Source organism: Cucurbita pepo, chromosome 10 (assembly GCF_057944985.1).
Source record: "Cucurbita pepo subsp. pepo isolate OVF chromosome 10, ASM5794498v1, whole genome shotgun sequence".
NCBI classification, from domain to species: Eukaryota; Viridiplantae; Streptophyta; class Magnoliopsida; order Cucurbitales; family Cucurbitaceae; genus Cucurbita; species Cucurbita pepo.
Genome location: NC_141807.1, coordinates 4,671,989 through 4,699,488, shown reverse-complemented (window position 1 = coordinate 4,699,488; position 27,500 = coordinate 4,671,989). Strand labels below are relative to the sequence as shown.

Genomic DNA, 27,500 nt, shown 5'->3' with positions numbered 1-27,500 from the left:
GGACAAGTCCAAAAGATAATGCCACTAGAGAAGAGACCGTCATAAGGTACAGAAGAATAAATGTTGTATAATAAGAGATCACAACTGATTACACATTCAAATCCAAGGATAGACAAACAAAACGAAAACAACGAAGCCTCAAAGGAAAAAAAGTAAGAAGTATTGAGCAGAAGGAAGCTGATAATGGCTATGGCTATGTCCTTCATGTGGCAATTTGATCCTCAGCGGCAGTTGGTTCTTGAGGTTTGTGAGAACTGCCATTGGCATTGGCAGTGGCAGTGGCAGTGGCAGCTCCAGGTGCAGGATCAGATGATGCTTTTGTTGCCGCTGCTGCTGCTGCTGCATCCTTTTCTTTTTTGGCATCCTTTCCATCCTTTGCATCTTTGGCATCCTTAGCATCCTTGGCAGGTGGGGGTGGGGGTGGCTTCATATGAGGTGGGGGTGTGTGCTTCAATTTTACGAGAATTTGACGCATTCTCGAAAGGTCGGTAGGCTTCCCAGGCTTCGGACCTTGAACAACCAATATAGATGGTTTCTTTTCTTCATCCTTCTTCTTTCCTCTCTTTTTCTCAATATTAGGAACTTCGTTGGGAATTAGTTCTGCAATTGCTTTCCAGTATTGTTTATCAGCCTCTTTATGAAACTTCTCCTGGTTTTCCAAGTATAACTGCTCTCAAAATGCAATGCAAAAATCTATACTAAGAAACCAGAACTGGAGAACAAAAACAAACACAAAAGAATTGTACTGATTGTACCTTCTCTCTTTCTCTGTTGTTAACTTTCTTACTCTCAACATTAAGCTTTCTTTTCTCATAGAAACCTATTTTATACTCCTCGGCTTCTTCAATTATTTTGATTCTCAATTCTTTCTCCCTTTTCTCCTTCTCTTCAAGTTCAATGGCATTTTGGCTGCACCAGCAAAACCCATTATTTCTTAAGTTCAAATTGGAAAGACAGAAGATATATACTTGAAATACAACTTCAAGGAACTCAAATCGGCCATCAACAGAGAGAGATAAATAAAGAGTTCCAAAGATTTCAATTGAAGATCTACTTCATGCAATTGCTGTCTTATGAATCCCTCATGCGTTTTTTGTAATGGTTCCATCCTAAACACGGCAAACTACTCCAAACAAAACAAAACAAAAAAGAAATTCATAACATGGGTCATGGCTAAATCGTATAATCCATAGTTATCTTACCGGAGATTTACCGGAACTTGCTCGAACTTCCACGGTTCCACATAGATCAACAACAATATAGACCCACTAATAATAGTAATTTGACTTGTATGGCTATGGCCCTGACTGTTCTACTAATATTCCGCTGAAATTCCGCTTAAACTTCCACATAGATCGACAACACATACACCCACTGATAATTAGTAATTTGAGTTTAATGGCTATGTCCCTGACTGATCTACTGATATTCCGCTGGAATTCAGCTTGAACTTCCAGAGATTTACCTAAACTCTGTTTGAACTTCCACATATATCAACAACGACATAGACCCACTAATAATGAGCAAATCGACTTAATCACTTGTCCCTGACTAATCTACCAATATAAACCTCGATCGAAGCTCACTGAAGCGGTAGCTTATTCATCTAACTATACTAATTGAGGTACAGAAGTCCCTAGATCTAAGTTCTTTAATTCACCACATTTTAATGCAAATTGATCAATATAATTTCCCTCATCAAATCAGTCTATGCAGAACTAGGAAGACAGAATGGAGAAATAGTCCAGATCAATCAGTGTTATCAAGTAAAAACACAACAAGGAGATGAACGGTAGAGATCCGAAGTTGTTCACAAAAGAATCAGATCTAAACCGATACCGAGGTACAAAGTAGCAGCAGCAGCAGAAGAAGAAGAAGAACAAGAACAAGAAGAAGAAAAAACTCTTCAGCTCCAAGAAGCCTAAAAAAATTGAGGGTCTCAAGATCTTACCGACGCCATTCACGAAGAGCATATCCTTCTTCCACGCCCATCTCGGTGGGAGGCGGAAGAATTGGACCATCCGATACGAAAACACCATCACCAACTTCCTCCTCAGCCGCGCCATAGCCGTTTCCATTTCCATTCTCCATATGAATCGGATCAAACGGAGCCTGGGAGTAGTTAGGGCTCGGATCGTCGAATCCGAAGACATCCGGCGAGGCAGGAGTGTGCTCAACGCTTACATCGGCGTCCCCAGAGAAGCCGCCGGAGAAATTGGTGTAGGATCCGTAACCGCCATAGCTGTCTTCACCGTCCATACTGTAGGCGTCGAAGGCGGACATTTTTGCGCTCTCCAACACTGCAGAGATGGGCTTTATGGGTTGGGTTTGTAAATGAGAAAAACACGGGGACGACTCGCTGGACTCTCTTTAGAGCTAATTTGACCCTTTTATATGCTTTACACATTTTAACAAATTTTCAATTATTCTTCTTTTTTTTCATACTCCTTTTTTTTTTTTTTTTTAGTAAAAAAAATATATATAATCATTAAAATATAAGATAATTAATTATATTATATTTCAATTGAACTATGCTTAATAGAATAAAAAATTTATGATTACTTTGTTGCGAATAAATTTAAATATTTTAATATTCAACTTTAATGTTTTAAGACTTAAAAGAATATAAGGTTAATGAATTATAATATAGTTTAATTGTATTATTATTTTTATAGGACAATGGAACGAAATTTTGTATCTACCAAATGAATGCATCTCTTATGTAGACATTTATTTGATTCATAATTCTCATTTATTTTGTTTCCATTTTCATTCATAACTCTCATTTATTTTGTTTCCATTTTCATGTTTTTATTTTCAGATTTTGAGTGTCATTTTGTATTCGTTGAGTGACATTGAAGTGGCTACTTGTGGATCTAGAATCGATCTTGCTTCACTCACGAGGATCTAGAAAAATTTCATATCTCTGAACCTTTGTTTACTTAATCGATCTTGCTCACCATGTGAGAATCATTTTATACTACTCTGAATTGACAAACTTAGCAGCAAGAACAATTCCAATATCATTTTATCCTCCCGAAAAGAACACAAAAACAATATTCAAGTTCTGTTCAAAACAATCTAAAAATGGTATCTAACCAGTCAGAAATGGTATTCAAAGAAAAAAAAAAACTCCTTTACAATTCTACATGGGGGTAGGGGTGGGGGTGGGGGGAAGCCTAACTGTTCATTGAGATATGGAACATAAAATAAAGGGTTAGTTTGCTATATAATGTGAATATAATGAGTCAGCAGATCAAGAAAACATTCCTGAATACCAGTAAAAATTTTCGACCTGAGCTCAATCAAATAAATATTAACAAAAAAAAAAAAAGAAGACTAAATTTGGTATATTGGAGTGAACAAGTCGGCAAAGCAGAGCATGAATTACAGGCTTCTGCAACCTTTTAACAGCAAGGGCTTCAGCTTGTGGGAGGAAAAATTTAAGTAAAGAGCAGGCGGATATTTGTGGCTCATCTCAACCTTGAGGTAAAAAACATTTCACAGGGAGAGACATTGTCGTGTCACAACGAGTTCGTGCTGCTGCTGCTGCTGCTGCTGCTATATCAGAAGAAACTGAATGGATCTTGCGATTTGGCTAGTCGTGATTGAGACGACGACTAGCACAAGGCGAGGTATTTTGTTTGTTAGTCCAACATGCTCTGAGTCTTCATGACCTTTGATGACCTCAAATATCCTGAAACATGCTTTTTTACAAGAGGGTCAATCAAATATGTTCATAAAACAGAAGCATTTTCGGAACATTCATTTAGGTTTTGGAAGATTCCCGTGGAAGTCCGTCCTCATTCGTTTTCCAGATCCATTGTCGTTAGGAAATTTGTTCATATCGTTTGCAGACGTCGAGTCGGTCTTACAACGCGATACGTAAACATCTGCAAAACATAACATAGTTTATATGTCACAGCCAGATTCACACCTTAGGAGGAGTTCTTTTTCATATAAATAATAGTAAGAGAAGAAAGGAGGAGTCCGTACTAGCCAAATTCTTTATAGAACCTTCAGCAGCATGTCGCTGCGCTTCCCTTCTTGTTTTACCAATTCCTTCACCAATTTTCTCTCCCACAAACCATGCCTACAAAAATCAAGGAAACAGGTTCATATGCTCTATATAATCAGAACAAGTGGAGACAAGCAGACCTATAATAGAAGAAATCATTTAAAAAACACCCTTGTTCTTACAAAAGTTAAGTTGCGATTCACAAACATTTCAAAACTACGTTTGGAGCAAAAATCATTTAGCATTTCGAACAAAAATTAGGATCATTGCTCGCCACATCATACAAGGTCTCAGTTTGCAGAAAAAATTCTAAAGGAACGAAAGTTCAAGGGTTATATTGCAACTTTTCAAACAATAAGGGAGTTTTTTAAACAATTGACAAAGCTCCGGATACTATTCATATAATTCAGCCAAAAATTTCAAGATTAGCGTCCGGGATTTTGTTGAAGAAATTACTTAAACTCATTCTGATCAAAGATTTTAAAACCAAAAAAGAACATGAAAGTGGAAATCATAAATTACCTCAACAGCAAACTGTAGATCTGTGCTGGAGACTAATGCCGGCTTGAATTCCACCTACAAGTTTTTTTCAACTCTCAAGGACTGGCTAGACTAGGGAGCAGCAAATGCATAACTTGCGAACTTCAACTTTCTATAAAGGAAAAGGTTGGCCTCATATTACCTTGGTGCCAAACTTCATTGCAATTTCCTGTAGAGCTCCAACAGGAGTTTCACTCCAGATGGAGCGTCCAGATTCAATGTCATTCTCTCGACTTCTTGAAGATGATTGATTCATTGGAATCTCATCAGCTTGAAAAAGGCAATACAAAACGTAGCATAACCTCAATGAAATATAATAATAACTAACATGATAATTATTGACAAAATGCTGGCTAGAAAAACAAAAACAATGATTATCGAAGAAAAAACTCGTCCAAAAGTTAAAACCAATGGTTCAAAACAAAAACAATGATTATCAAAGATAAAGGGTCGTCTCTTTTTGAATGTTAATCAAAGAGAAAATGAGAGATCGGGTCTCAAGTAGTAACAGTCAGCAAACAAATAATGATCCCTGAGCATTTAATATGAGAAAGAAGAAAAAAAGGAGGAAGAGAAAAAGAAAGAGAAACTAAAAAAATTTGAAACAAAATTAAGAAAATCGACAAACAAGTGTGTCAAACATGGTTCACCTGAAAAAGCAGGATAACTAGATGGCCTTCGACTTACTCTCACACGATCATCTCTATAAAAAGCCTGCGTGTTGATTAAAAACGACACTGAAGAATTATACAGTAGCTTTTCTCCTTGAAAAGAGGGGGAGTCGGAGGGAAAACTTCATGGATAGAAAATGAGCCAATAATCTAATTACCTCTTTTGACAATCTCTGATTTTCATGAGGAATTCTATCAGGTGGAAAGGAACTGTCATTCTTGGGAAAAAATGAAGGATGATTAGACCTATGCTTCTCTCTGATCGGTTCTTCATCTACAGGGAACTCTTTGCGTGTCCAACTTAGTTGTAATGGGCTCATTTCTTCTTCCATTGGAGACCAACTTCCACGTGGTTGTGCACGTGGACCAACAACCTGCGGTAATGGAGGAGGCCTCCCTAAGAATGCAGGTTCACTTGATTGACGCTCTCTTGTATCTTGTCCATGTTGCAATATAAGAAGTCTACGCCTTGTATCAGGATCCAATTCTGATTCTGGTACCTCACCCTCCTCTCTAGCAGGAGAGCTTTGTAAACTTGGTTCAGAGGCGGCCACGTGAGCCACTGAATCAACATGGGGAAGTGGCATGTTAGGATAATATGGCGGAACTGGAACAGTGCCAGAAGCAGAAGCCATTGTATATTGAAGAGAAGGCACTCGTGGATCTGCACTGTTGACAGTTGAAGAAGCCAAAAGTGCATCCTGGGGGAAGATGGAAGAGCAATCCTCTTCATATATGTATATTTATGAGTGTATGATAGATAGAGATCTTAAATTGAAGTAATATGCAGTCACAATGACTAATTGATATAGAGTTTAATGATTTTTTTTTTATGTTTTGCGTTCTTTAGTTCTTTGAAATTCTTGGATTTCTACCAGTCACAATGCCAGAAGCATAATTTTTTTTGAATAAAAGTTGCAGAATTCCTTCCTCCTCAAAGAATGTTATGCAAGATATTACTACGTTCACTTTCCATGAACTAATTAGCTCCCTGGTATATGTCAATGAAAGTTTAATTATGAACTCAATCAATAACCGATCTCCGTCAGTACCTTCATTCTTCTATCGACTTCCATGTCTGACATACCATCAAAAGTTAGTGTATCTTTGTTTCCATTAGAGACCGAATATTCGTCCTGAAAAACATAAAAGAAGGGAAAAGAATGAAGCATTTAACAAGTCGAGAAAAAAAATTGCAATAAGAAAAGAAGAAGACGGAAGAAGTAATAACACGACCTCATTATCAAACTAAATTTGATTATTTTAGGGGAAAAGAATTGGAGAAAGAATCCCTACTAACCTCTGAGCCGAGATAGTTGCTAACATCAGGTGGAGAGGGAATATCATTGGCATCATCTTCATAAGAAATATTATAAATTTTTTGCAGAAGGACCTCATCAAACTCCCTGAAACCAGCAGAACACCGTGATTAACAAAAGAAAACTGATAACATGCATTAACTTGTACCATCTTCCAGAGTTAAAAACCTTAATTTCCAAATATTAAGAATAAGCAGTAGAATTCATGTCCTTTTGTAAGGAACTTTAGCAGTCTTTTGAATCTTACCTGAAAAAACCACCTCTAACATAGCAGGCAACGTTCCTTGCTACGCATAGAACAGGGACGACATTATTTCCCTACCCAAAAAAAAAAAAGAGGAAAATATGAGATAAAACAAAGTTGCTGATCTTTTAAGAAATCTTTCAAACTGAAATGCCAAACTGCAAATAAGAATATACTTCGGCATTAGGGGCATAGTAAGGAGCAAATGCAGGAACAACGTGAACTCGAGGTTGATCCTTTTCATCCCACACTTTCAAACGATCATCAATTACCAGAGCCATCTTGGGGTGGCAAAAGCCATCTTGGAAGACATTGAACAATGACTTCCTAGAACCTAATGACATGGACCAAAAGAATATTAATAAAAATTAACTTGAGAATCTTTAAAATGGTAGAAAGACTATAATATAAAGCATGACTTTAAGCAGTTTCGGAATATCTCCCTCAACAACAAACTACAATACTATATATGTCCCTCGGCAAACTGTACTAACCAGACTTGACACAAACAATGCGATCCAGCAATTCCTTGGGATTTATCAAATTTGAATCTGGATCAAGAAGCCTCCACATCTCCAAAGCATAATCCCTTTCAGCCATTGTACACACATAGACATCAAAACGCTTGCGACCTCTTGCAGTCAAGTAGCTCCGAAGATCTTCCCATGCAGGTCTCAATCTCACAAGAACACTTGTATCACGAATCTATGGAATTTCAGTAGTAGTCGAGTTAATATAACTATCATTCCATGATTTCACAAAATAGCTTCTAACTTTCATTGCGCAACATACTAGTCTAAATGAAATATCATATAAACAACTCATGCACCACTTAAATGAACCTAATCTTGTCTCAGGCAAACAACATCCGTATTGAATTACTCAGTCATTACAGCCAAAGATCCACAGACAAAATAGGTGAATCGTAAAAACATAGAGAACAAACATCCAACATAAGGATACTAGAAAAAAAGCGCAATATGAATGTACATATGAACAATCAATGTGGAAAACAAGTGAACTGTATTGTTTGGTGGTCACTACACAATACTCAGAGACAATTAAAGCAATAGCTGGATTAAACGTAGTTACCTGGGGGTTGATGCGAGTCAAAATGATATTTTTTTCATGCAATCGTATGAGTGGTCGAACAAAAGGTTGGTGATTGTCAGACAATGCAGGAACAACCTCCGATTGACATTTAATCACTTTTCCATTTTCTATAACCTGGTCATTTTCAGCATATTGCTTTAGAATTAACTTGTCATCTTGATATCGCTCAACCTCTGCCAGCATGCCCGCAGTACGCTGTGGATCTACCTCACTGCTTATTTTTCGCTGCAGGGCTTCAATTTTATCCTCAAACGAGCGCATTGTATTTGCAACCACAAGTGTCTCATCAAGATCAAATACAATGCCAAGACATCTAAGATTCAGCATGACAAGACATGAATTGTAGAGTCCCATTGCAACATTGAAGCCCCAGAAACATGGATACTGCTTGTCATGATCTCTAGAATACATGGCTACCAAATGTAGCTCCTCCATTCCAAACACCATTATAGCAGTCTGTTTGAAGCAAACCCAATCATCAGTTTTAGCAATACATCATATCAAGTATAACAGGCTGAGGAAGAACAGGTCACCGCATTGATGAAAACTAAAACTAGATAAAACATCAGAACCATTCGTAAAATTGGAAGTTTGAAAAATCAACTCCTGGGGCCGACCGAGTTCCCACATGCAATTAACATCTACACAAATTTTCAGCTTATTGCTTTAATTTTCTTGCAGAACAAAATCCTAAGTTCAAAGCCATGCTGAAACTACCAGAAGCAAAATCTTCAAAATAATATCACCAGCCAGACATCATGGAGCAAGAAAACAGCACGCCAAATTGCTTCCATAGGTTTAACAATTGAGGATAAGTAGCAGTTATCATACAAATTTCAAACAATGTGAGCCAAGACTGCAGCATCATTCTCAACTAAAGTAACAAAGTTTTGTCAATATAATTGGAATGTTTCTATTCTAGTCCTTGTAAGATGAACAAAGTTTGATTTAGAATTCAGATGTTATTTTTCTGGTTCGTTTTAATCTCTCTCTGGTTTTTTTTTCCCCCCCTTACTTTGCCTTTTGGTCTCCTTTCTTATTTTTGAGTTGTGTTTTTATACCTTATTCTCCATGATACACGAGGAGTGCAAAAGATGGAGCGGCATGTCCTGTGACTGCGAGGTCTTTGACTCCATTTTGAAGCAAATTCCAGAGGCTGCAATGGTATGAAGCACTGCAAGTGGTGGGCACCTCTCACTCGGTTGCGAGAAGTGACTTATTCTGATTTCCTTCACTTCGATGTTCTTGTAGCCATTCTTTTCTTCTGGGTAAATCTCTACCTCTCCCAGTAGCTCATCCCCTTGGTAAACCACCGATTTATACATTCTTCCCTCCAATCTCCTTCCTCAATATGTCACACTATTTGGCTTTTTGGCTCTGGAAATTTCATCAAGTTTCTATATAATCCCATAGGTTTCAATGAATTCCTTTCCAGACGATAAGAAATTTTAAAAAGATCATGATCGTCCAGAATGCTTTAGATTTGATCCAGTTTTTGTTGCAAATTAAAACACCGATCCGTCAAGAAACAACAGAACAAAACAAGATTCGGTTCTTCTTTTCTTTCCTTGGTGGAAAACAAATTTAAGATCCTGATTGATGATGAAGATGATGTTGCGATGATGATGAACAAAAAAAAAAAAAAGGAGAACAACAAAACTCTAATCAACGCGATCTCTGGATTAGGAGAACTCTTATTTTATCTCGGTGGTGGTAAGGCAATCCTAGGGTTCGTATATGGCGATAACGAAGGACTCTGTGAATGACATGAAACCCTAGATCGGTCCAGAAAGCGAAATCTCAAGATTTCACGATTGGAAGTTCCCGCAGATGAGACTGTCGAAATAAATAATATTTTAATTAATTAATTAATTAATTAATTAATATTTCACAATTGGGATTCATATTTTTCTTTTTATAACTTCTTTTCCTCTGCAAAATTTTCTATTTTCTATTTTCTACGCTTAACTATAATTGTCTTCAGCCTTTGGTTTCCCACATTTTTAAGGGGTAAGTTCGGTAATAAACAGTTGATGAGGGGCCTAACTGAAAGAAAAATAAAGTTAGGGGGCGGAATGTGAAATTTTCCCATCTGCTTTTCATTGTCTTCAGCAATCAGCCCTTGGTTTCCCACATTTTTAAGGGGCAAGTTCGGTAATAAACAGTTGATGAGGGGCCAAAGTGAAAGGAAAATAAAGTTAGGGGGCGGAATGTGAATTTTTCCCTTCTGCTTTTATGGCCAAGGGGAGAATGCCGGACTTCTTTTCCAGTTATTTATACTTTTTTTTTTTTTAAAGTTATTTTGTTATGGTTTTTTTAAACCTATAAATTCATAATTTTGGGGAAAATATATTAAAGTTAATCAAATTAAATCATCCCATTTACTTTGAATTTTTTTTCTTTTATTATTTTTATGTACTTTTTAAAAATCCAAGCATGGATAGAAGTAGAAAATTATTTTAGTGATTAAATTTTGGTTAAATCTTGCAATTTATTTATATTATTATCTCATTGCCACATAGATAACATAAAATTTAGACCTAAAATTTTTTTTTTTCAAATAAAATAATGGAAAAATGGGCTGGTTTATAGGGAGTAGAAAAATAATTTAATCAAATTATAGGGACTAAATTGAAAATTTAAGACTTTAATGACCACGACCCAAGTATATAATATTTGTTAATTAATAAAAGGTGGAAAGAAAATGAGTAAGATTAAGAATGTTGCTCATTAATTTTTCAAACTACAAATTAAAACATTTGTCAAAGATATCTTAGTTTGGAATAAGGAAAATATACATACACAGACATTACACATAGAGAATCAAATCAAAGAAATTGGACGAATGATAGACTAAGCAACATGGTATTGCAATTGTCTAATTCTAACATCCTTTCAAGAAAAACTGATTTAATCATGGCTGCTTTCCAGTTCTGAATAAATTCCAAAACAGTAAAAGTAAAAAATGTAGTGAAAAAGGGAGTAAAAAAGGCATCGCCGATCACACAACTTGGTAATTTTCCGTGGTCAACTGTGTTCTCTGAGCATATCTGGGAGGAGCACCGCCCCTGAGAGGCAAAATGTTGACGACCTGCAAAAATGGAGTTTTTACAAACCAATGCAATGTTCAGGAAATGCAGGAAAAAGACCATTGTAATAGGGACACACAAGAACAGATTATATAACGCTATAACAATGGTTATTCAGATAGAGGGTAGAAGAAGAATAAACCTTCAGGTAGCTAAATGTACTAGCTGCTGAAAACTGAACAGAAATGGGGAAAAATACTGATGAATCGGCTGGAGGAACAACGAATTCCATCGATCCACTGTCGAAAAGAGGGAACAAGTAATGATGAACATAAGCACGCAACTGGAATTGAGTAACAAAGTGTAGCGGAGATGGATGATTTTCAAAAACTACATACCTGCGGTTTGAGTTATCAATGAGAACTATCGACCACTCCAAGACAGAATTCCTGGAATCGTACCTGCCGGGTTGAGAGCATAAACACATGTTAAACTATAGGACAAGAGCCGAGCAAACGGGGTTCTTAATTGAAAAAGATAGTGATTTAGATCCGCTTCATTAGAATCATGTAATTCATACTTTAATTTAACGGTTTTTAAAGCTCAGTATGTAAGTTAATGATTAAATGTCAAAGAAAGAATGAAAATCAGGTAAACTAAAAGAGTAAAGATCAATCTGTACCTCCATTCTCCATCAATTTGCCTTACACTAGGTGCCTCACGAAGAGCTGGGAGAGGCACTGAGATGATGACATTCCGCAGGTCAAACATTGATGAAGCTTCATATTCAATGCTGACATAGGTTTCGTTACCAGAAACTGAAGGCCAGCAGTTGACTGCAACAACAAAAACCTCATAAGTATAGCTTTAAAAAAGAATCAATGATAGAAAATGGTATGTGAAGGATTCGAACTCACTTGTTAATGGTACCATTGATTCATCAGTGCTTTGCATTCTCCACTTCAAGAGACCAACTCCAGCATCACTGCCTTGACCCGTAGGAAACGGCCTGTTCGGGTCCTTCAGGCCTAGAATATTTTCATTGGAAAATAACTCTTTGTTCATGTTAGGATGAGTTTTGAAAAGGATGCCAGGGTTCCCACCAGTCTCAATCTGGAAACAACGCGAAAAAGAATCGAGGTAGCAAAACAAATAACAAAACCAGCTTTGCAAATCAAATCATAATAGCAATAAGAACACAAGATGAGACAAAAAGGAGTGCCCGAGAGGTAGTTCAAAATACTATAGGAACAAATTTTGAGACAAAAAATTGTCCCAAGTGCCATAGTCGTGAACTATCAAATGATGAAAACCTTTTAGCTTCCTACACAATTACAGGAGAACTTATAATGTATTCCAGAAATCAACTATTAATAGTCAAATATTGGACGTTATAAGATATATGATGGGGATACCGAAGACCTAGAGAAGTTGAAGTGTCTCCAAAGTACCTGAACTTGAATGTGGGCATCTTCTTGATTAAGAATTTGAAGGGACAGTGTTCCCTGAAGGTCAAAGTTACTAACACCACCATCTCGTTTCAGGGACACGTTGAGTTTCTCCTCGACAGATAGAGTAACGGGATCAGTTGGTAGTGAGACAGATGACCTAGATGGACCAATATTTGGCTTTACATCTTCAACTATTACTTCACCTTCTGCCTTCAAAGATTCTAAGAACTGATTTGTCTTCTGGGATTTACCAAGCTGCATGCCAAGGCCTTTAGGAGGAGCAGTAGCAGATGAAGGTGGACGGCCTAATTAACAGACATACAAGGTAGAATTGTAAGCATCCACTTAATACGCGACAATCTTCATAGCCCATAAAATATATCATCAATTACTAAACGATAACTTTGGCAGCGTATATAGTGTTGATGCAAGGACGATAGACTGCTACAAATATGTGTAACAGATTAACAACTCATCATAGATGACATTCACGAAACATGCATTCAAACAAAAAGTAACCTTTAGGCTTGCTAGAAAAGGACTCCACATCAGCACCCAATCCAAAACCAGAACTGCCACCAAAACCACCTCCACCACCTGATGACATGCCCATGTCACCGAGGCCATTATCAATCTTTCCTGATCCCATAGACTGTAAAGACATAAAGCCTCCTTTGTCACCTCTATTCTTTTCAATCTGCAATATATATGATAAGAAAGAACAATTATCAACTATATATTATTTTTTTAGAAAATGATTTTTTTTTTAAAATGAGAATTTTGGTTGTGAGAAAAGAACGATGTTGGGTATGTAAAAAGTACCTTGCTTTTGTCAATCTCACTTGCTTTCCGCTTCATGACATCCTTAGTTTCATTGATCTTACTCTGCAATACCAACTTGTGCAATTTCTCTTCGTGACTCTCCATCTCACAGTATTGCTTAACCTGTGCAACAGTCACGTTTTCCTTGTGCCCAAGAGAAATAACCTCATCGAAAGCAAAAATCAAATCAAAAGCTGTTTTGCAGATTCCCTCTTCATCCATAGAGAGTGAATATTCAGGTACCTAGAATCACTTAAGGACTCCAGCATAACTCCATTCTCATCATTTTTGACAAAAACATTTGTAAAGAACTATCTTACTAGGAACATGCATTAATAAATACATAAAGGGACTCTGCATATCCCCTTATCACATGAATATGCAAATAAAACTCTCCAACATATACATGTAGAAGGGTATAAACATACCATGTTTGGGGGCACAACTATTATCTGTCATTTGGAAAATATTCTTATAAGAAAAATAAGAAAAACAATGACCTTACCAGAAAAGGCTTGATTTTAGACTGTATAAAATTTTATTTTCCTTCGCAGTCTATCAAGTCAATAAGTAAAAGAGTTAATCTTTTCATTTATACTACACCAACAAGAAGGATTTAATGAATGCCCACTTTGTTTTAGCATATATGCAAAGTTTGCTAGTTCCCTTGAAATTACCACCTAATTCAAAGTCGAAGAACACCAGAAAGTTTATGGAATAAAAGAAATTACAGTTAGACTCACGAATAGAAGCCAACAGACCCAAACTCAACACAAGATCAGCATAAACAGCATCAGAAATAGCTATAAGCCATCTTAAAAAAGGATACGAGCTTAGAAAGGAGCCTTAAGGTGTCCAAATCTTCAAGGATGTTGCTCTGTTTATTAGTTACAAGAAGCAAGTATAAAGCTTCTATTGGCTGGTAAACATAGCGAACATTTTCTGTCTCCACATATGTATGCTGTTTTCCAGTTCCAACCAACTTAGGAAAAGCAGCAAGAAGGCCCTCAATTCTGATTCTAGACATATCGACAAATTGTCTAGAAACAAGAACTGCAAAAAGAATATTTAGGAAAAGATAGCCTTGTAAGTAGTAGCTAAGATTGATCGTAGACTTAAAAAGAAAAATCGAGGGAGACAAAGTGTGTGTTTGTGTGCGTGAGAGAGAGGCTAATGACTATAAAGTGTAAAAAGTAAACGATGCGAACAAGAAAGTTCAAAAATATTGTTGTACAATGGGTAAAGGAAATTTCTAACCTTTCCCAGACTTGCTAACAATGGATGCAGCAAGAACAACCTGTGCAATATATAAGGCTCATCAAAAGAAAATAAAGGGGCAGGAAGCAAAGATAAATTCATGAAACCCACTTGAAAGTCAAAAGTATGCCACCAGAAAAAATTAAAACAAGAAACATGCAATCAAATACAAAATAAAATCCAGCTAGTAACAAGCTTATAAAAAGAGAAATCACAAATGAACTTCACAAGCAAGATGCTCATGTTAATTCCTATCAAAATTCCTGAAGTAAATTATAGGGGATATATCAGATTCAGTGACGCCAGATAAATTATATATGTATCACGATCCATTAATATTGAACACTCCCAGATTTTCTGAATAGCACAATCAAAGTGAGAAACAATCCGGCATCTTGATTCTTTCCATAACATTATATCCAAACAAAAGTTCACAAGATAGCGTAGCTGAATCCACTTCCTCAACGTTCATAAACTCCAACAGGCTAGAAACGGAAAAGCACTTGGAAAGGAATTAAAGGGAAGGCAATTCAAAAAAAAAAAAAAAAATACTGTGGATAATTTCGTATAAATTTTACATAAGAATGCGGATAAAAGGAGACAACAAATGGTTCAATAACATAAATAAATTCCTTTACCATTTTTTTAATGAGAATGCAAACCAACAACCTCCGACTTCAGATAGGAGAGATTTTGTCTTCCGCACCTAGGAATGAAATTTTGTTAGTTATACACACTTCGGAAATCTAAAAAAAAAAAAAAAAAAAAAAAAAAAAAAAAAAAAAAAAAAAAACCCTCAAGAGTGTTCTAAAATGTTAATATAAAACTATTGATCACCTTGAAATAAAGTGCACAAACAAAGTTTCATGTCTACATTCTTTGCCCAAACTCTTTATCTATGCCCATGATATCTATCTAACTCTACTTGGGACTATATTACTACGAAACACTTTAAACCGCGGAAGGTCTTGGAGATCAGGCCGACATTCGCAGGGGAGGGGGAGGGGGAAAAAGAAAAGTAAGGGATCTGAAGCAGAAGAAGCTCTCATTATTCCCACAAACTACTGCAATTATAAATCAACAATCAAAACCATGTAGTCAATCCAGAGAACGTCATAAATTCACAAATTACAGCAGATCCAAGTCAATCCGCAAGCATATAATGCACAGATTATATCGGCAACCAAACCTATGAAAAGTTCACGCAGAATCCAGATCCACTTCACAAAATTAAAAAAACCAGTGCTAAATTTCAATATTGAGAGAGCTAGAGAGAGGGAAAGAAAAAGAAAAACATCCAACGGATAGAGAGACATTCAAACCAGGAATTTCTTCAATTGATGAGGTTATTCCCGACGAGAGAGAGATCTGAATCGTGGAGCAGAGGAAGGAGAGACTGATCTATTAAACTTCCAAATGAAACCTTCTTCGACGTTGAGTTTCCTATTGTAAATATTCTTTTATCGGTTCTATTGAGAAAAATTGCTGAACTAACCTTCCATTGACATCTTTTTTTTTTAATATTAAAAATTAAAATTAAAATTACAAAATTGAAAAATAATTCTTTTTTTAAAAAATCAAAATAAAAGTTAATATTAACTACAAAAACGTTTTGCCATTGGCTACCTAAATTAGATAAATTAAAATAAAATTATAACATGCTAGCATTTACGACGTGTTAAATGAAAACCCTAAATTCGAATAAGGAAAGTCAACAATAATACAATCACGGAGGTCGTAATTTCTAACAATTTTTCAATACAAAATATTTGTAATTTTACATTTTTTTTTCCACGTCCCAAAAGAAAAACAAATATAAACATTCATTTATCCCGTTATGTATCGTCATCAACCTTCCGGTTTTAAAACGTGTCTATTAGGGAGAGGTTTCCACACGCTTATAACGAATATTTCGTTCTTCTCTCCAACCGACGTGAGATCTCACAATCTACCCCCTTATGGGCCCAATGTCCTCGCTAGCACACGGCTCGGTGTCTAACTCTAATATTATTTGTAACAACTTAAGTCCACCGCTAGTAGAAATTGTCATCTTTGGACTCTCTCAAGGTTTTTAAAACGCTTATGCAAGAGAGAGATTTATACACCCTTATAAGTAATGCTTCGATCCCCACTCCAATGAAGGTAGGATCTCAGACTTTTTATTTTACAATTTATATTTGGACAAAGGTTCATCGTTTCTCTAGACATAACGTAGTTGACATATTACATGGCTGCAGTTGGGATTAAGAACATACACAGTGTAGATATTGATAGACTTAGAACTTGCACTGTCAAAAATGGTTGGCAAGGAAAGTGAGTAGTAGCTGATTAACTTCTTCTGGGGACTGTTCTTGAACAAAATGAGTTCCTTCTGGCAAATAGATGATCTCCAATTTGGGAACAAATTCTTTAACTCTTCCACTTCTTATGTATTCCTCAATGCCAGGGAATTTGAGAACATAGTCCTTTTCACCCACTATGAACAATGCTGGAATTTCAACCTTCGGATCTTTTATTCCCCAATCTTCATTGAATGACCTATCATATTCATATCAAATATAACAGAATTATCCAAGTAGAACAAGATATGATCACTTCATAAACTCATACCTGTAAGGAACTTTCAATGCGGTATCAAATCCAGATTTCTCATACAGAGCTCCATAAGTTGCTAGATCTTCCTCGGTGAACCAGGGAGGAAGAGGGGTGGATGGGTCTACTAAGTCCATTATTTCTTGATTTTCTTGAGCTATTGGCATTTCACTTTTGGAGAAGAGGATATAAACATTTCTAACAACGGTTTTTGCATCAAAGCGACCAAAATCAGCCTCGGCTCGCCCCGGTTCCTCGATTAGAGAAAAAGTTGAAGCAGCAAATTAGTAAAAGGAAGAACAAAAAAACAGGCAAACACAAAGTTAAAAAAAACTTGAGATCCAACCAATCATTATAAAAGATTCATCTATTCTAGAGTAGAACAACATGTTTTGTGAGATCTCAAGTCGATTAGAGAAGGGAATAAAGCATTTTTTATGCTTGTGGAAACCTCTCCCTAGCGGGAAAGCCCGAAAGGGAAAACCCCAAGAAGACAACATGTTTGCTTATTAACTATCGAGATAGAGATCTCTATCTAGAATCAGTACTACGAAATCAATAGGACTTGAGTTTTGTTTTGAAAGGGCTAGAGTGTAATGCAAATGGTAGAGCATGTGGATTGGTACCCGCCATCTTAAAGTATACACGCCTTCAGGGATGTGGCTTTGGGTACTCCTAACAGATCCAGGAGGCATGAATGGCACTCCCAATGTGACAACTCCCAGTGCCCTCTCAGGATGTTTCAGAGCGAAGTAATAAGCTGGCCATGCTCCGAAATCTTTCCCAACAATAATCACCTATCAGAGTAATGTAAGAAGATTTCTTAGTTTGCTATCATCGCAGCAGGCTATGTAGGAATGGCTTTACTTCAAAATCATAAAATCAAAAGTCAATATGTAGGAATGGAGATCAGTTCGTGTTAGAAATTATCAGAGACAAAGACAAAGATTCTACTCCTTTTCGTTCGAACGTTTTCTATTAATCAATTCATCCAGCAGTTCATTTTTTCAAACATCTCGCAGTCGATGTAACTGCGATCTTCCGTTTAGAACCCTAATAACCTTAATACGATTACAGCCACAAATTAAAGCGCATCATAGGGAGAATAGTACCTTAGGGATGTTGAGAGCGTCAAGAATCCCAAGGAGATCGCTGATGAGATCGCTAAATGAAGCCTTCGAGGGCTCAGCAGGCGAATCGGAGAGTCCATATCCTCTGTAATCGGGAGCAATTGCTCGGAATCCGGCGTTAGCAAGAGCGATCATCTGGTACCGCCATGAGTACCATATCTCCGGAAATCCGTGGAGGAAGACGACGACATTGGAACCTGAAAGAAAAATGGTAAAAGGATGAGCACACGCAGATAGAGAGTAGGTTTTTGCAAGCAAAACAACAAGTTCCGGTGAAGAAATTGGCGCAGAAACGAGTGATCACCGGTTCCGATTTCGGCTACGTGGAGCTTCAGGCCTGCAACTTCGATGAAATTGTGCTGAATTTGATCCATTCCAGAGCTCAAAAGGGAAATGAGTGAGTGGAGATGAGTTCAGATTTTGGACTCTGCTCTGTTTCAATTATCTCATGTAACCCAACCGCTCATAGTCTTTCAACAGCCAAAAGAAAGTCGTTGTTTGTGGGCGGGGGCTTTCTTGGTGGCTTCCTAAAGTCTAAATTACCAAAATACCCTTTTCGGTTGCTTTGAATTATACTCGAATTTCGAAAAATATATATTCTTTTTTAATTTGAAATTAGTTTGAAAAAACAATTATTGAGGTTTTGCAATAAAATTTAGATAAATAATATATATTATTTCCGCTGCCGGGAGACATTGTCAGCTTTCATTCGTTACAAATCGCCGTCAACCTCACAGTTTTAAAACGCGTCTACCAGAGAGAGATTTTTCACACCCTCATAAATAATGTTTCGTTCTCTTCTCCAACTCTCATGAGATCTCACAATCTACCTCCTAGTCCCAGCATCCTCGCTAGCACCTGTTTCTCTCTCCAATTGATATGGGATCTCACAATCCTAAATAAAATAATCAAATTATGCCTCGAGAACACTGGATCCCAAAGGGAGTAGATTGTGAGATACCACATGAATTGAAGAGAGAAATGAGTGCCACTAAGAACGCTAGCCTCCAAAGAGAGTTGGATTATGAGATTTTACATCAGTTGAAGACCGAAACAAAACATGGTGTGAAAACCTCTCCCTAACAAACCCGTTTTAAAAACATTAAGAAAAAATTGAAATAGGACAATATCTGGATAGCGGTGGACGACCTCATAAAACAAAAACTCAAAATTTTCACCGATACTAGGCATTGATATATATAAGTAGAAAGACAGTCACTGTGGTGTCCAAAAGTAGCTACACATACGCACATGCGCGCACATACGGTTCATATGGATATCATTATTTTGAAGTGTTTATGTGGAGATATCCAAATCAAGTGTGTTTGACAAGGAAAGTGAGTAGCAGCTGATTAACTTTTTCAGGGCATTGTTCTTGAACAAAGTGGGATCCTTCAGGTAGGAACACAATCTCCAGTTTAGGAACATAATCTTTCACCTTTTCACTTCTTACATATTCCTCAATCCCTGGAAACTTCATAACATAATCCTTTTCACCCATTATAAGAAGCGCTGGGATCTCCAGTTTTGGATCTTTCACTCCCCAATCTTCATCGATTGACCTATTATAGATATCATCATGTTCATACTCATTCAAGCTACAACAATAATGTTAGGAATCACAGTATGATATGTCCACTTTCAGCATAAGCTTTCATGGCTTTGCTGTGGCTTTGAGGATTCTATTGAAATGGCTAAGTTTAGGGTATAACTCTAATACCATGTTATGAATCAGGGATCTCCACAATGGTATGATATTGTCCACTTTGAGCATAAAGTCTCATGACTTTCCTTTGGGGTTCCCCAAAATGCCTCATACCAATGGAGATAGTATTCATCACTTATAAATCCATGATCTTTCACTAAATTAACCAATGTGGGACTCACTCCTAATAATCCTGAACACAATACTCATAAATAAACAAGATTCAAACCTGTAAGGAACTTTTAGTGGAGTTTCAAATCCAGATTTCTCATACAGCTCTCCATAAACAGCTAGATCTTCTTCAGTAAACCAAGGGGGAAGAGGGGTAGATGAATCCACCAAATCCATTACCTCCTGGTGTTCTTGAGCTATTGGGATTTCACTTCTAGAGAACAGCACATACACATTCTTAACAACAGTTTTTGGATCAAAACGACCAAAATCAGCCTCTGCTCGGCCAGGTTCCTGCACAAAAGAATCAGACAAGATGAACTTTAAACCACTGAAATCAGCTGCTGATGGTTGGTGTTCTTATAAATTGTGGAGTTGAATCATGCCTGCCATCTTGAAATGTAGAAGCCCTCAGGGAGGTGCCCTTCTTCGAACTTGGGTTTAATTGGCAAGAATGGCACTCCCATTGTCACAACTCCCAATGCCCTGTCTGGGTTTTTGATAGCAAAGTAATAAGCTGGCATTGCTCCGAAGTCTTTCCCCACTAGAAACACCTATTCACAGTTCTTGTAATTAGTACAACATATATCAACACAAAAACATGTCAAAACTGAGATTAAACTGAGTGTTAGCGTCGCGATGCTATAACTAATATGTTTTGATATTCAATTGTTGTAACGTGCCTCAACTTTCAATGCTCTGATACCATTTGTTGTGTCGTAATGACACAACCTTCAATGCTCTGATACCACTTATTGTGTCGTAATGCCACAACATTCAATGCTCTGATACCACCACTTGTTGTATCGTAATACCACAACATTCAATGCTTTGATAGCATTTGTTATGTCGTAATGCTATGACCAAAATGTTATGACACCCAATTGTTGTGTCCAAATGTCACAATCTAAAATGCTCTGATATCACTTGTTGTTGTCTAAATGCCACAACAACAATGTTTTGATACCCAATTGTTGTAGCGGAAGTGGAAGCAAGATCGATTGTACTCACACATCTATAAATATAAATTAAACAAAAAGACACATGTGGTTGGGAGAAAAGAAATTTCCCTACATCCACAGATGTTAGTCAGTCACTGTAACCAAAGTGTTTACAAATGTATCTCTCACACTCTCACACTACAAAGTCTCTCGTCAAAATTCCTCCAAATTGCCTCTAGACAAATATAAAATGACAATGACTCCACGTCCCATAATAATGTTAGAAAACGCATAGCAATACTAATTCTATACATTAACCAAATAAACGAGAATACTCAATTAATGACCAAAATAAATAAGAATATGAATCATTAATGATTAAAAACTAAACGAGAGTTACGACAATACATCTGGAACAGTACCTTAGGGATATGGAGAGTGTCGAGAATCTGAAGGAGATCGGTAATGAGATCGTTGTAAGTAGTCTTCGAGGGCTCGGCCGGGGAATCGGAGAGTCCATAACCTCTATAATCGAGAGCGATTGCTCGGAATCCAGCGTTAGCCACGGCAATCATCTGGTGGCGCCAGGAGTACCAAATCTCAGGAAATCCATGAAGAAAAACCACCACATTAGAACCTGAAAGAAAGAACATCAAAACAGAGAACAAAAGAACAAGCAAGTTCCCATAGGGGCGGAGAAATTGATCACCGGTTCCGACCGCCGCCACGTGGATTTTCAAGCCGCCATGAACTTCCACGAAGATGTGCTCAATTTTATCCATTGAAAGCTCGATGATTTGCAAAAGGGTTAGGCTTTTTTCTTTGTGGGGAATCTTGAATTAAAGCAACAACAATTAAGCAGTTTGAATAAAATCATACGTCCGTTTTGTTTGTTTGTTTGTTTGTTTTGTGTTTTGTCCTGAAGTAAATAAGGTATGAGCAGAGAGTCTTGCACGCATGCTTCCCATGTGTTGGTTTGGCCAACAACCTCGGCTCTTGTCGTTTTTTACAAACAAAGACAAAAAGAGAAGAGATAGGCTCTTACAGAGTGCATGAATGACAGAACAAGAGCTGCCTGTGAGACACTGACACAAAACAAGCAGTCAAATCATCCCACTTTGTCAGCTTCTTTCAACATTGTATGAATTGCTGTATAATGGGTTATCTTATATGTAAATGGTACTAAGAATTAGTTGGTGATTTTGATGTTTCGTGTTCTTAGAACGTTCTACCACCGTCTCCATAGTATATAGCGTTCGAGTCGGTTGTGGAACAAATTTAGTTGAATCGTTGCTTTCAGACACGTTAAGAGATTGTGAAATCTTATATCATTTATAAGTGTGTGAAAACTTCTCTTAAGAAGAGGACAATATCTGTTAGTGGTGGAGTATCAGAGCCATATACGGAGTGGTGTGCTAGTGGGTTTGTGTTGTTACAAAAGGTATTAGAGTCCGACATTGGGCGGTGTGTCAGTGAAGACGCTAAGCCTCTAAAAGATGTGAATTGTGAGATCCCGCATCGATTAAAGAGAGGGTTAAAGAGAGGGAATGGAGCATTTCTTATTAAGATACACGTTTTCGAGCTAACCAAACATGAGTGCAGACCACGAGCTACAAGTGTCCAATGTGACAGCAGGGATTTGAGTGTGTTTCTTAAGGTTGAAGAAGCTGCAAAAAGCAGAACAAAATGACAATTTTGCTTTCCCTGCACTCTCTTTCTTCTTCTTTTTTTTTTTTCATAACTTTTTTGTGGGGTTAAATTTTCTTTCCAAAAAAAAAAAAAAATCAAGCCTAACTTCATCGATAAGATATTTGTTTTTCCTCGTACACGAGCTTTAATAAAACCCATCAAAGTCGCTCGTCTAAAAATTACTCTTTTTCAATAAAAAAAAAATTATATTATCGCTAATTCTAAAGCAAATCAAATAGTGTAAAACTATCGGTCATATTATTCCACAAATTCTCGAATCTTCACTGTTCCCATAGATTAGCTATGGGCCTTTACTGTGCAGGGTAGGTGGAGGGCGAAGAAAGCCCCTTTCAAGGAGGCCCGAGCCATCAGTGAGATACCATTTTAAAAGAGATAGAATTCTAACATTGTATCACGACCGGGTCCATCTCAGACCCAAAGCCAAATAGGATAAAATCTTATGAAGGAAGCTAAATACCCCAAATGACAAGTGATGGCAAAAATGTGGGATTGCTTCACTTTACAACCTGGAAGAGACGCCACGCTCCAATTTGCATGCACATAATTATAATTAATTAATTAATTAACTAATTAATTAGCCAACCAAAACCCCAAATCCTTGAATCATTCACTTCCATGTGTTCAAACTTAGGTCATTTTTAAATTAAATTAAATATATATAATATTCCACCATCATTCCACTCTCATGCCTTCCCTTTTTTCCACCTAATTAAACATTCTTATATTTTTAATTATTTCCATTCATTAAAATCAAACGTAACAATAATAATTCAATTTTATAATCAATTAATTAATTAATTAAAAAAAGAATTTTGTGGTTTAGAACAGGCAATGAGAAAGACGACCGACCGAACCGACCATGCTGGATTTGGGAATTGCGATTGGGATTCCTCACATTATTTTGTTTCTGCTTCGTTGGCCAGATCAAATCTTAATCAAATAATTGTTTTTTTCTTTTATATATATATATAATATTATTATATTATTAATTCCGTATTAATGTAATATTATTATTTAATTCCTCCTTAATTCTTAAATTTTATAGAGCACGTGCCTTTCGTGGGTTTTTATTTTTTCCTATTTGTCTGACGGCCACGTGTCACTATATTATACTCCCCACGCATGCACCGTATTTTTTACGTATCATTTATTATTATTACTATTATTATTATCTTTAATTAAAAATATATAAAGTTTCTCCGAGAAGTTTACCGGAGATTGACAATTTTAATTTATTTTAATATATTTTAATAATAATAATTTTAAAAAACAAATACTAAAATCCCTGGGTCTCTCGCATAATGATTAGGTCTTATTGGGCTGCTAGTATAGCCAGAGGGGAAGGAATTTAAAATAAAATTATTTTTTTAAAATTAAAAGGAAACTCACACGCTCAGGGTGGAGGAGCCCACACGTGGCGAATAACGCAAAGACAGCCAACGTGGAACATGTAATCACATGCGGATGGGTCCAGGAAGAAGAAGCAATGCCTCAAATTGGAGGAGCACGTGATGCCAACATCCCCAGTGGGACCCACGAGCTGCTTTGGAAATTATTCTTTTCCTAATTTATTTATTTTTTCAATCATTTAATTAGTAAATTACCCGATTTTTTATGTATACTTTATTTAAGGTCATGTCTCATGTCATGTGTATAATTTTATGAAAATTTATGTATTACTTTTTTACCACAGTACATTCTGAAATTTGTTCTTTTTTTTTTTTTTTTTACTTTTAACTAACTTATTTAAAAAATATAGGAAATATAAAATTAATATTATATAATTTTGAAAGTAAAAAAAAAAAAGAAACTGTAACGTAACGTATGATAAATTTTTACATATTTTAATGAATCGTTGCCAATTTGCGACTGCCGTTGCCATGCACATCAATCAAAAGCACTATAGACGGCTCTGATTTATCCACGTGTCATCTACCACTTTCTACTTAGTCTTGAAGTCTCTGTTTCTCTCTCTATAAATAAAAAGCAATAAAAGATGTTTGTGAAGAACACCCAAATTCCGCTATGCCAATAGAAAATTGAATTCTTAGTCAAACCATTTTCTCTGGTTTTTCCACACAGAATCATTCTTAATTACAGATATGAATTCCCCTTCCTTGTCCTTTCCGACCAGCAACCTCTTGTTCTTCTTCTTCTTATAACCTCGTATCTCTCTGTCTCTCTGTTTTTCAGCTTCTTTGATTCGTTTTGTTTGAATTCCCTTCTGGGTTTTGTTCTTCGAGTTGTTTTGTGAGATGGGTTTGAGTTCGAAACAGGTTTCGATCGATGTATTTGATTGGAGTAAGACGCTTACGCCGCCACAGAAATTGTCAAGCGCCGCCGTGAAACGATCGCACCACCACCAAAATCCGTCGCAAACTGAGCAATTAAAGTGTCCGAGATGCGATTCAACCAACACCAAATTCTGTTACTACAATAATTACAACAAATCTCAGCCGCGCCATTTTTGTAGAGCTTGTAAACGTCACTGGACCAATGGTGGAACTCTCCGAAACGTCCCTGTTGGTGGCGGCCGTAAAAACAAACGCTTAAAGAAAAAACAAATCCCCAAATCCTCCTCCTCCTCCGCCGCCGCCTCCGCCGCCGTCGCCGCCGCAGACGGCGTAATGATAAACACCCAATTTTCCCTTCCTCTGTATCAGGGGCTGATTTTCCCTCCGCCGCCGCCGCCACCGCCGCCGTCGTCGACCAACTGGGTGGAATGTGAAAACTTCACTACAAATTACGGAATTCTCAATTCCCAAAACGCAGATTTCTCAGGCGTTTCAACAACAACAGATCAAGAATTGAAGGCCATAGAAACAGAGCAACCCAACAGCACCGGTACACATCATCCATGGCAGCTTCCGACCACCAACTGCAGCGGCGCCGACATGTCGAACAGCAGCTACTGGAGCTGGGAAGACATCGACACCTTCGCCACAACTGATCTCAATATCCTATGGGACGACGACCACGACATCAAACCTTAAAACACTATATAATATAGTTTCTTTTTTTTTTTTTTTTTTTTTTTTTTTGGGTATGTTCTTATTAAATTACATATGAAATAGAGTTAAATCCGTTTGAAAATTTTAATGTGAAATGGAAAATTAAGGTTTGTTGCATTAAATTGAATGGAAAATGATGAACACTGAAAGGATGGGGTCTGAACCAGTAGGCCTTTGGGGTGACAGAATGTGATGGAAGATTCTCTTTGTGGATATATAAATTTAAATTTTATTAATTCTTATTTTATTTTATTTTATTTTATATGTTTTTTTTTTAAAAAAAAATGACATTGCAATGGCAGAGAATCCACGGCGGATCACTTTGCAGCCTTTCGGTTTGCCAGGTATGTATAGATATATAATTTTTAATTATTATTATTGCTTGCCACGTAGATTTATTATTATTTTCTTTTAATTACAAAATGGAAGGGAAATCAATTATGAATTTTCCGTGTGCAATTTGGAAAATATATTGAAATTATTTTCTTAGTTGGAAAATTAAAAATTAGATCCTCCCTCTTAGGGCATACAAATTGGACAAATCTAGTCAGCACCTACCCCTATCCCTTCCTTCCACGTAGGAATACACAAATATCGAACTTAATTAATTTTAATAAATAACTTAATTTTTGTTGTACTAGATAATGTTCGTAATTGTCATATTTAACAATAGATTCCGTTACATTTTTAGAATCTACAGTTGTCACAGTTCGTGCTGGATTTAATAGGGTAATCTCGAACACGATATAACATGTTTTTGTCTTCCTCCTTTCAATTTTATGGTCTCAATTTTTTTTGCTTTCGTCTATAATTGCTTCCTTAAACCCTTACTCCAAATCTATTTTCCGTGCCGGTTTAGATTTGTTCGTATAAATAACAAAATATATATATATATATATATATATATATATATATATATATATATATATATATATATATATATATATTATATTTATAAAAGGAAGTAAAAATAATTAATGAGAGTATTTATGAAGGCATTGAATTTAGGGCAAAAGGTATGAGAAGGCTATGTGAATAGCATAGCCGTCCTACCTAATTTCATTTCCACGTCAAATTTATGTAATTAATTTAGCCATTTTTTATTTTTGCTATTTCAATATTGATAATATTATAAACTCTCCCAATAAATGTCTATGCCTCTCGTTTATTTATTTATTTATTTATTAAATAGGCGAGACGATATTTTACGTTAAAAATATATTGTTCGATAGAAACCTTAATCATTTTGTTGTTAAATTTTAATTATTTAATCAAATTGTGAGTTTAGTTTATCTGATGTAGTTAGAGATCCGAAATTTTCTACTTAATTTAAGATCGATACTGTATATATATTATGAATATTGAATGTGGAAAGACTTCATTTAAACTTCCATATAACTCATATAACGTAACTTTTATCTTAAAATACTGTCATGGACTTGTGTGTTTCGAAAATAGTTTTAAAAAATGACACAAGGCTAAATAAAATAAATAAACGTTTAAATTAAAAATATTCTTATCCTAGTCTGAGTACAAGAAAATAAATACGACTATCTTATGCATGTGCCATAGACTCGAGTTGCGGTGTTGTCGTTAGCCGTACAGGAATATATTGCCTTAACCTGAAATAGAAGTAGCACGTGGTTTGAATATTTAAAGAAATACTCAATAAGTGACCCTACTATTGGGGTTAAATGTAACAACATGTGAATGCAATGATAGGACATATTCTTTCAATCTATTTTCCTACGGTACTATGGGTAATTTGGATCTGTA

The 27,500-nt window shown here is 36.4% G+C and overlaps 6 protein-coding genes across 6 annotated transcripts; 1 reads left to right on the top strand and 5 right to left on the bottom strand.

Moving 5' to 3' along the window:
* Positions 1-5: 5 nt before the first annotated feature.
* On the bottom strand, positions 6-2,369 carry LOC111804240 (clathrin light chain 2). Its single transcript, XM_023688971.2, has 3 exons — positions 1,952-2,369; positions 756-909; positions 6-667 (listed from the first exon to the last, which is right to left on the bottom strand). Exons 1-3 carry the CDS (start codon positions 2,281-2,283, stop codon positions 203-205), a joined length of 951 nt encoding a protein of 316 aa, XP_023544739.2. The 5' UTR covers positions 2,284-2,369; the 3' UTR covers positions 6-202.
* An 836-nt stretch (positions 2,370-3,205) lies between these two features.
* On the bottom strand, positions 3,206-9,750 carry LOC111804179 (RNA polymerase II C-terminal domain phosphatase-like 1). Its single transcript, XM_023688895.2, has 13 exons — positions 8,967-9,750; positions 7,885-8,361; positions 7,287-7,497; positions 6,969-7,126; positions 6,796-6,866; positions 6,530-6,635; positions 6,282-6,365; positions 5,388-5,930; positions 5,209-5,272; positions 4,701-4,828; positions 4,541-4,594; positions 3,997-4,093; positions 3,206-3,893 (listed from the first exon to the last, which is right to left on the bottom strand). Exons 1-13 carry the CDS (start codon positions 9,228-9,230, stop codon positions 3,766-3,768), a joined length of 2,385 nt encoding a protein of 794 aa, XP_023544663.2. The 5' UTR covers positions 9,231-9,750; the 3' UTR covers positions 3,206-3,765.
* Positions 9,751-10,754: 1,004 nt separating this feature from the next.
* LOC111803981 (coatomer subunit delta) lies at positions 10,755-15,944 on the bottom strand. Its single transcript, XM_087127924.1, has 12 exons — positions 15,787-15,944; positions 15,103-15,170; positions 14,465-14,504; positions 14,037-14,260; positions 13,208-13,450; positions 12,905-13,082; positions 12,386-12,690; positions 11,852-12,047; positions 11,617-11,770; positions 11,333-11,395; positions 11,137-11,233; positions 10,755-10,996 (listed from the first exon to the last, which is right to left on the bottom strand). The coding sequence occupies exons 2-12, from the start codon at positions 15,103-15,105 to the stop codon at positions 10,907-10,909; spliced, it is 1,593 nt and encodes a 530-aa protein (XP_086984050.1). The 5' UTR covers positions 15,106-15,170; positions 15,787-15,944; the 3' UTR covers positions 10,755-10,906.
* Positions 15,945-16,571: 627 nt separating this feature from the next.
* Positions 16,572-19,011, bottom strand: LOC111803907 (epoxide hydrolase 3). Its single transcript, XM_023688520.2, has 5 exons — positions 18,491-19,011; positions 18,169-18,383; positions 17,683-17,853; positions 17,075-17,310; positions 16,572-17,002 (listed from the first exon to the last, which is right to left on the bottom strand). The coding sequence occupies exons 1-5, from the start codon at positions 18,558-18,560 to the stop codon at positions 16,756-16,758; spliced, it is 939 nt and encodes a 312-aa protein (XP_023544288.2). The 5' UTR covers positions 18,561-19,011; the 3' UTR covers positions 16,572-16,755.
* A 328-nt stretch (positions 19,012-19,339) lies between these two features.
* LOC111803906 (epoxide hydrolase 3) lies at positions 19,340-21,871 on the bottom strand. The gene is made up of 5 exons (XM_023688519.2): positions 21,713-21,871; positions 21,426-21,640; positions 20,449-20,616; positions 20,121-20,356; positions 19,340-19,748 (listed from the first exon to the last, which is right to left on the bottom strand). The coding sequence occupies exons 1-5, from the start codon at positions 21,783-21,785 to the stop codon at positions 19,502-19,504; spliced, it is 939 nt and encodes a 312-aa protein (XP_023544287.2). The 5' UTR covers positions 21,786-21,871; the 3' UTR covers positions 19,340-19,501.
* Positions 21,872-24,661: 2,790 nt separating this feature from the next.
* On the top strand, positions 24,662-25,981 carry LOC111804141 (uncharacterized). Its single transcript, XM_023688839.2, has one exon. It carries the CDS (start codon positions 24,969-24,971, stop codon positions 25,704-25,706), a length of 738 nt encoding a protein of 245 aa, XP_023544607.2. The 5' UTR covers positions 24,662-24,968; the 3' UTR covers positions 25,707-25,981.
* The last annotated feature ends 1,519 nt before the right edge of the window (positions 25,982-27,500 follow it).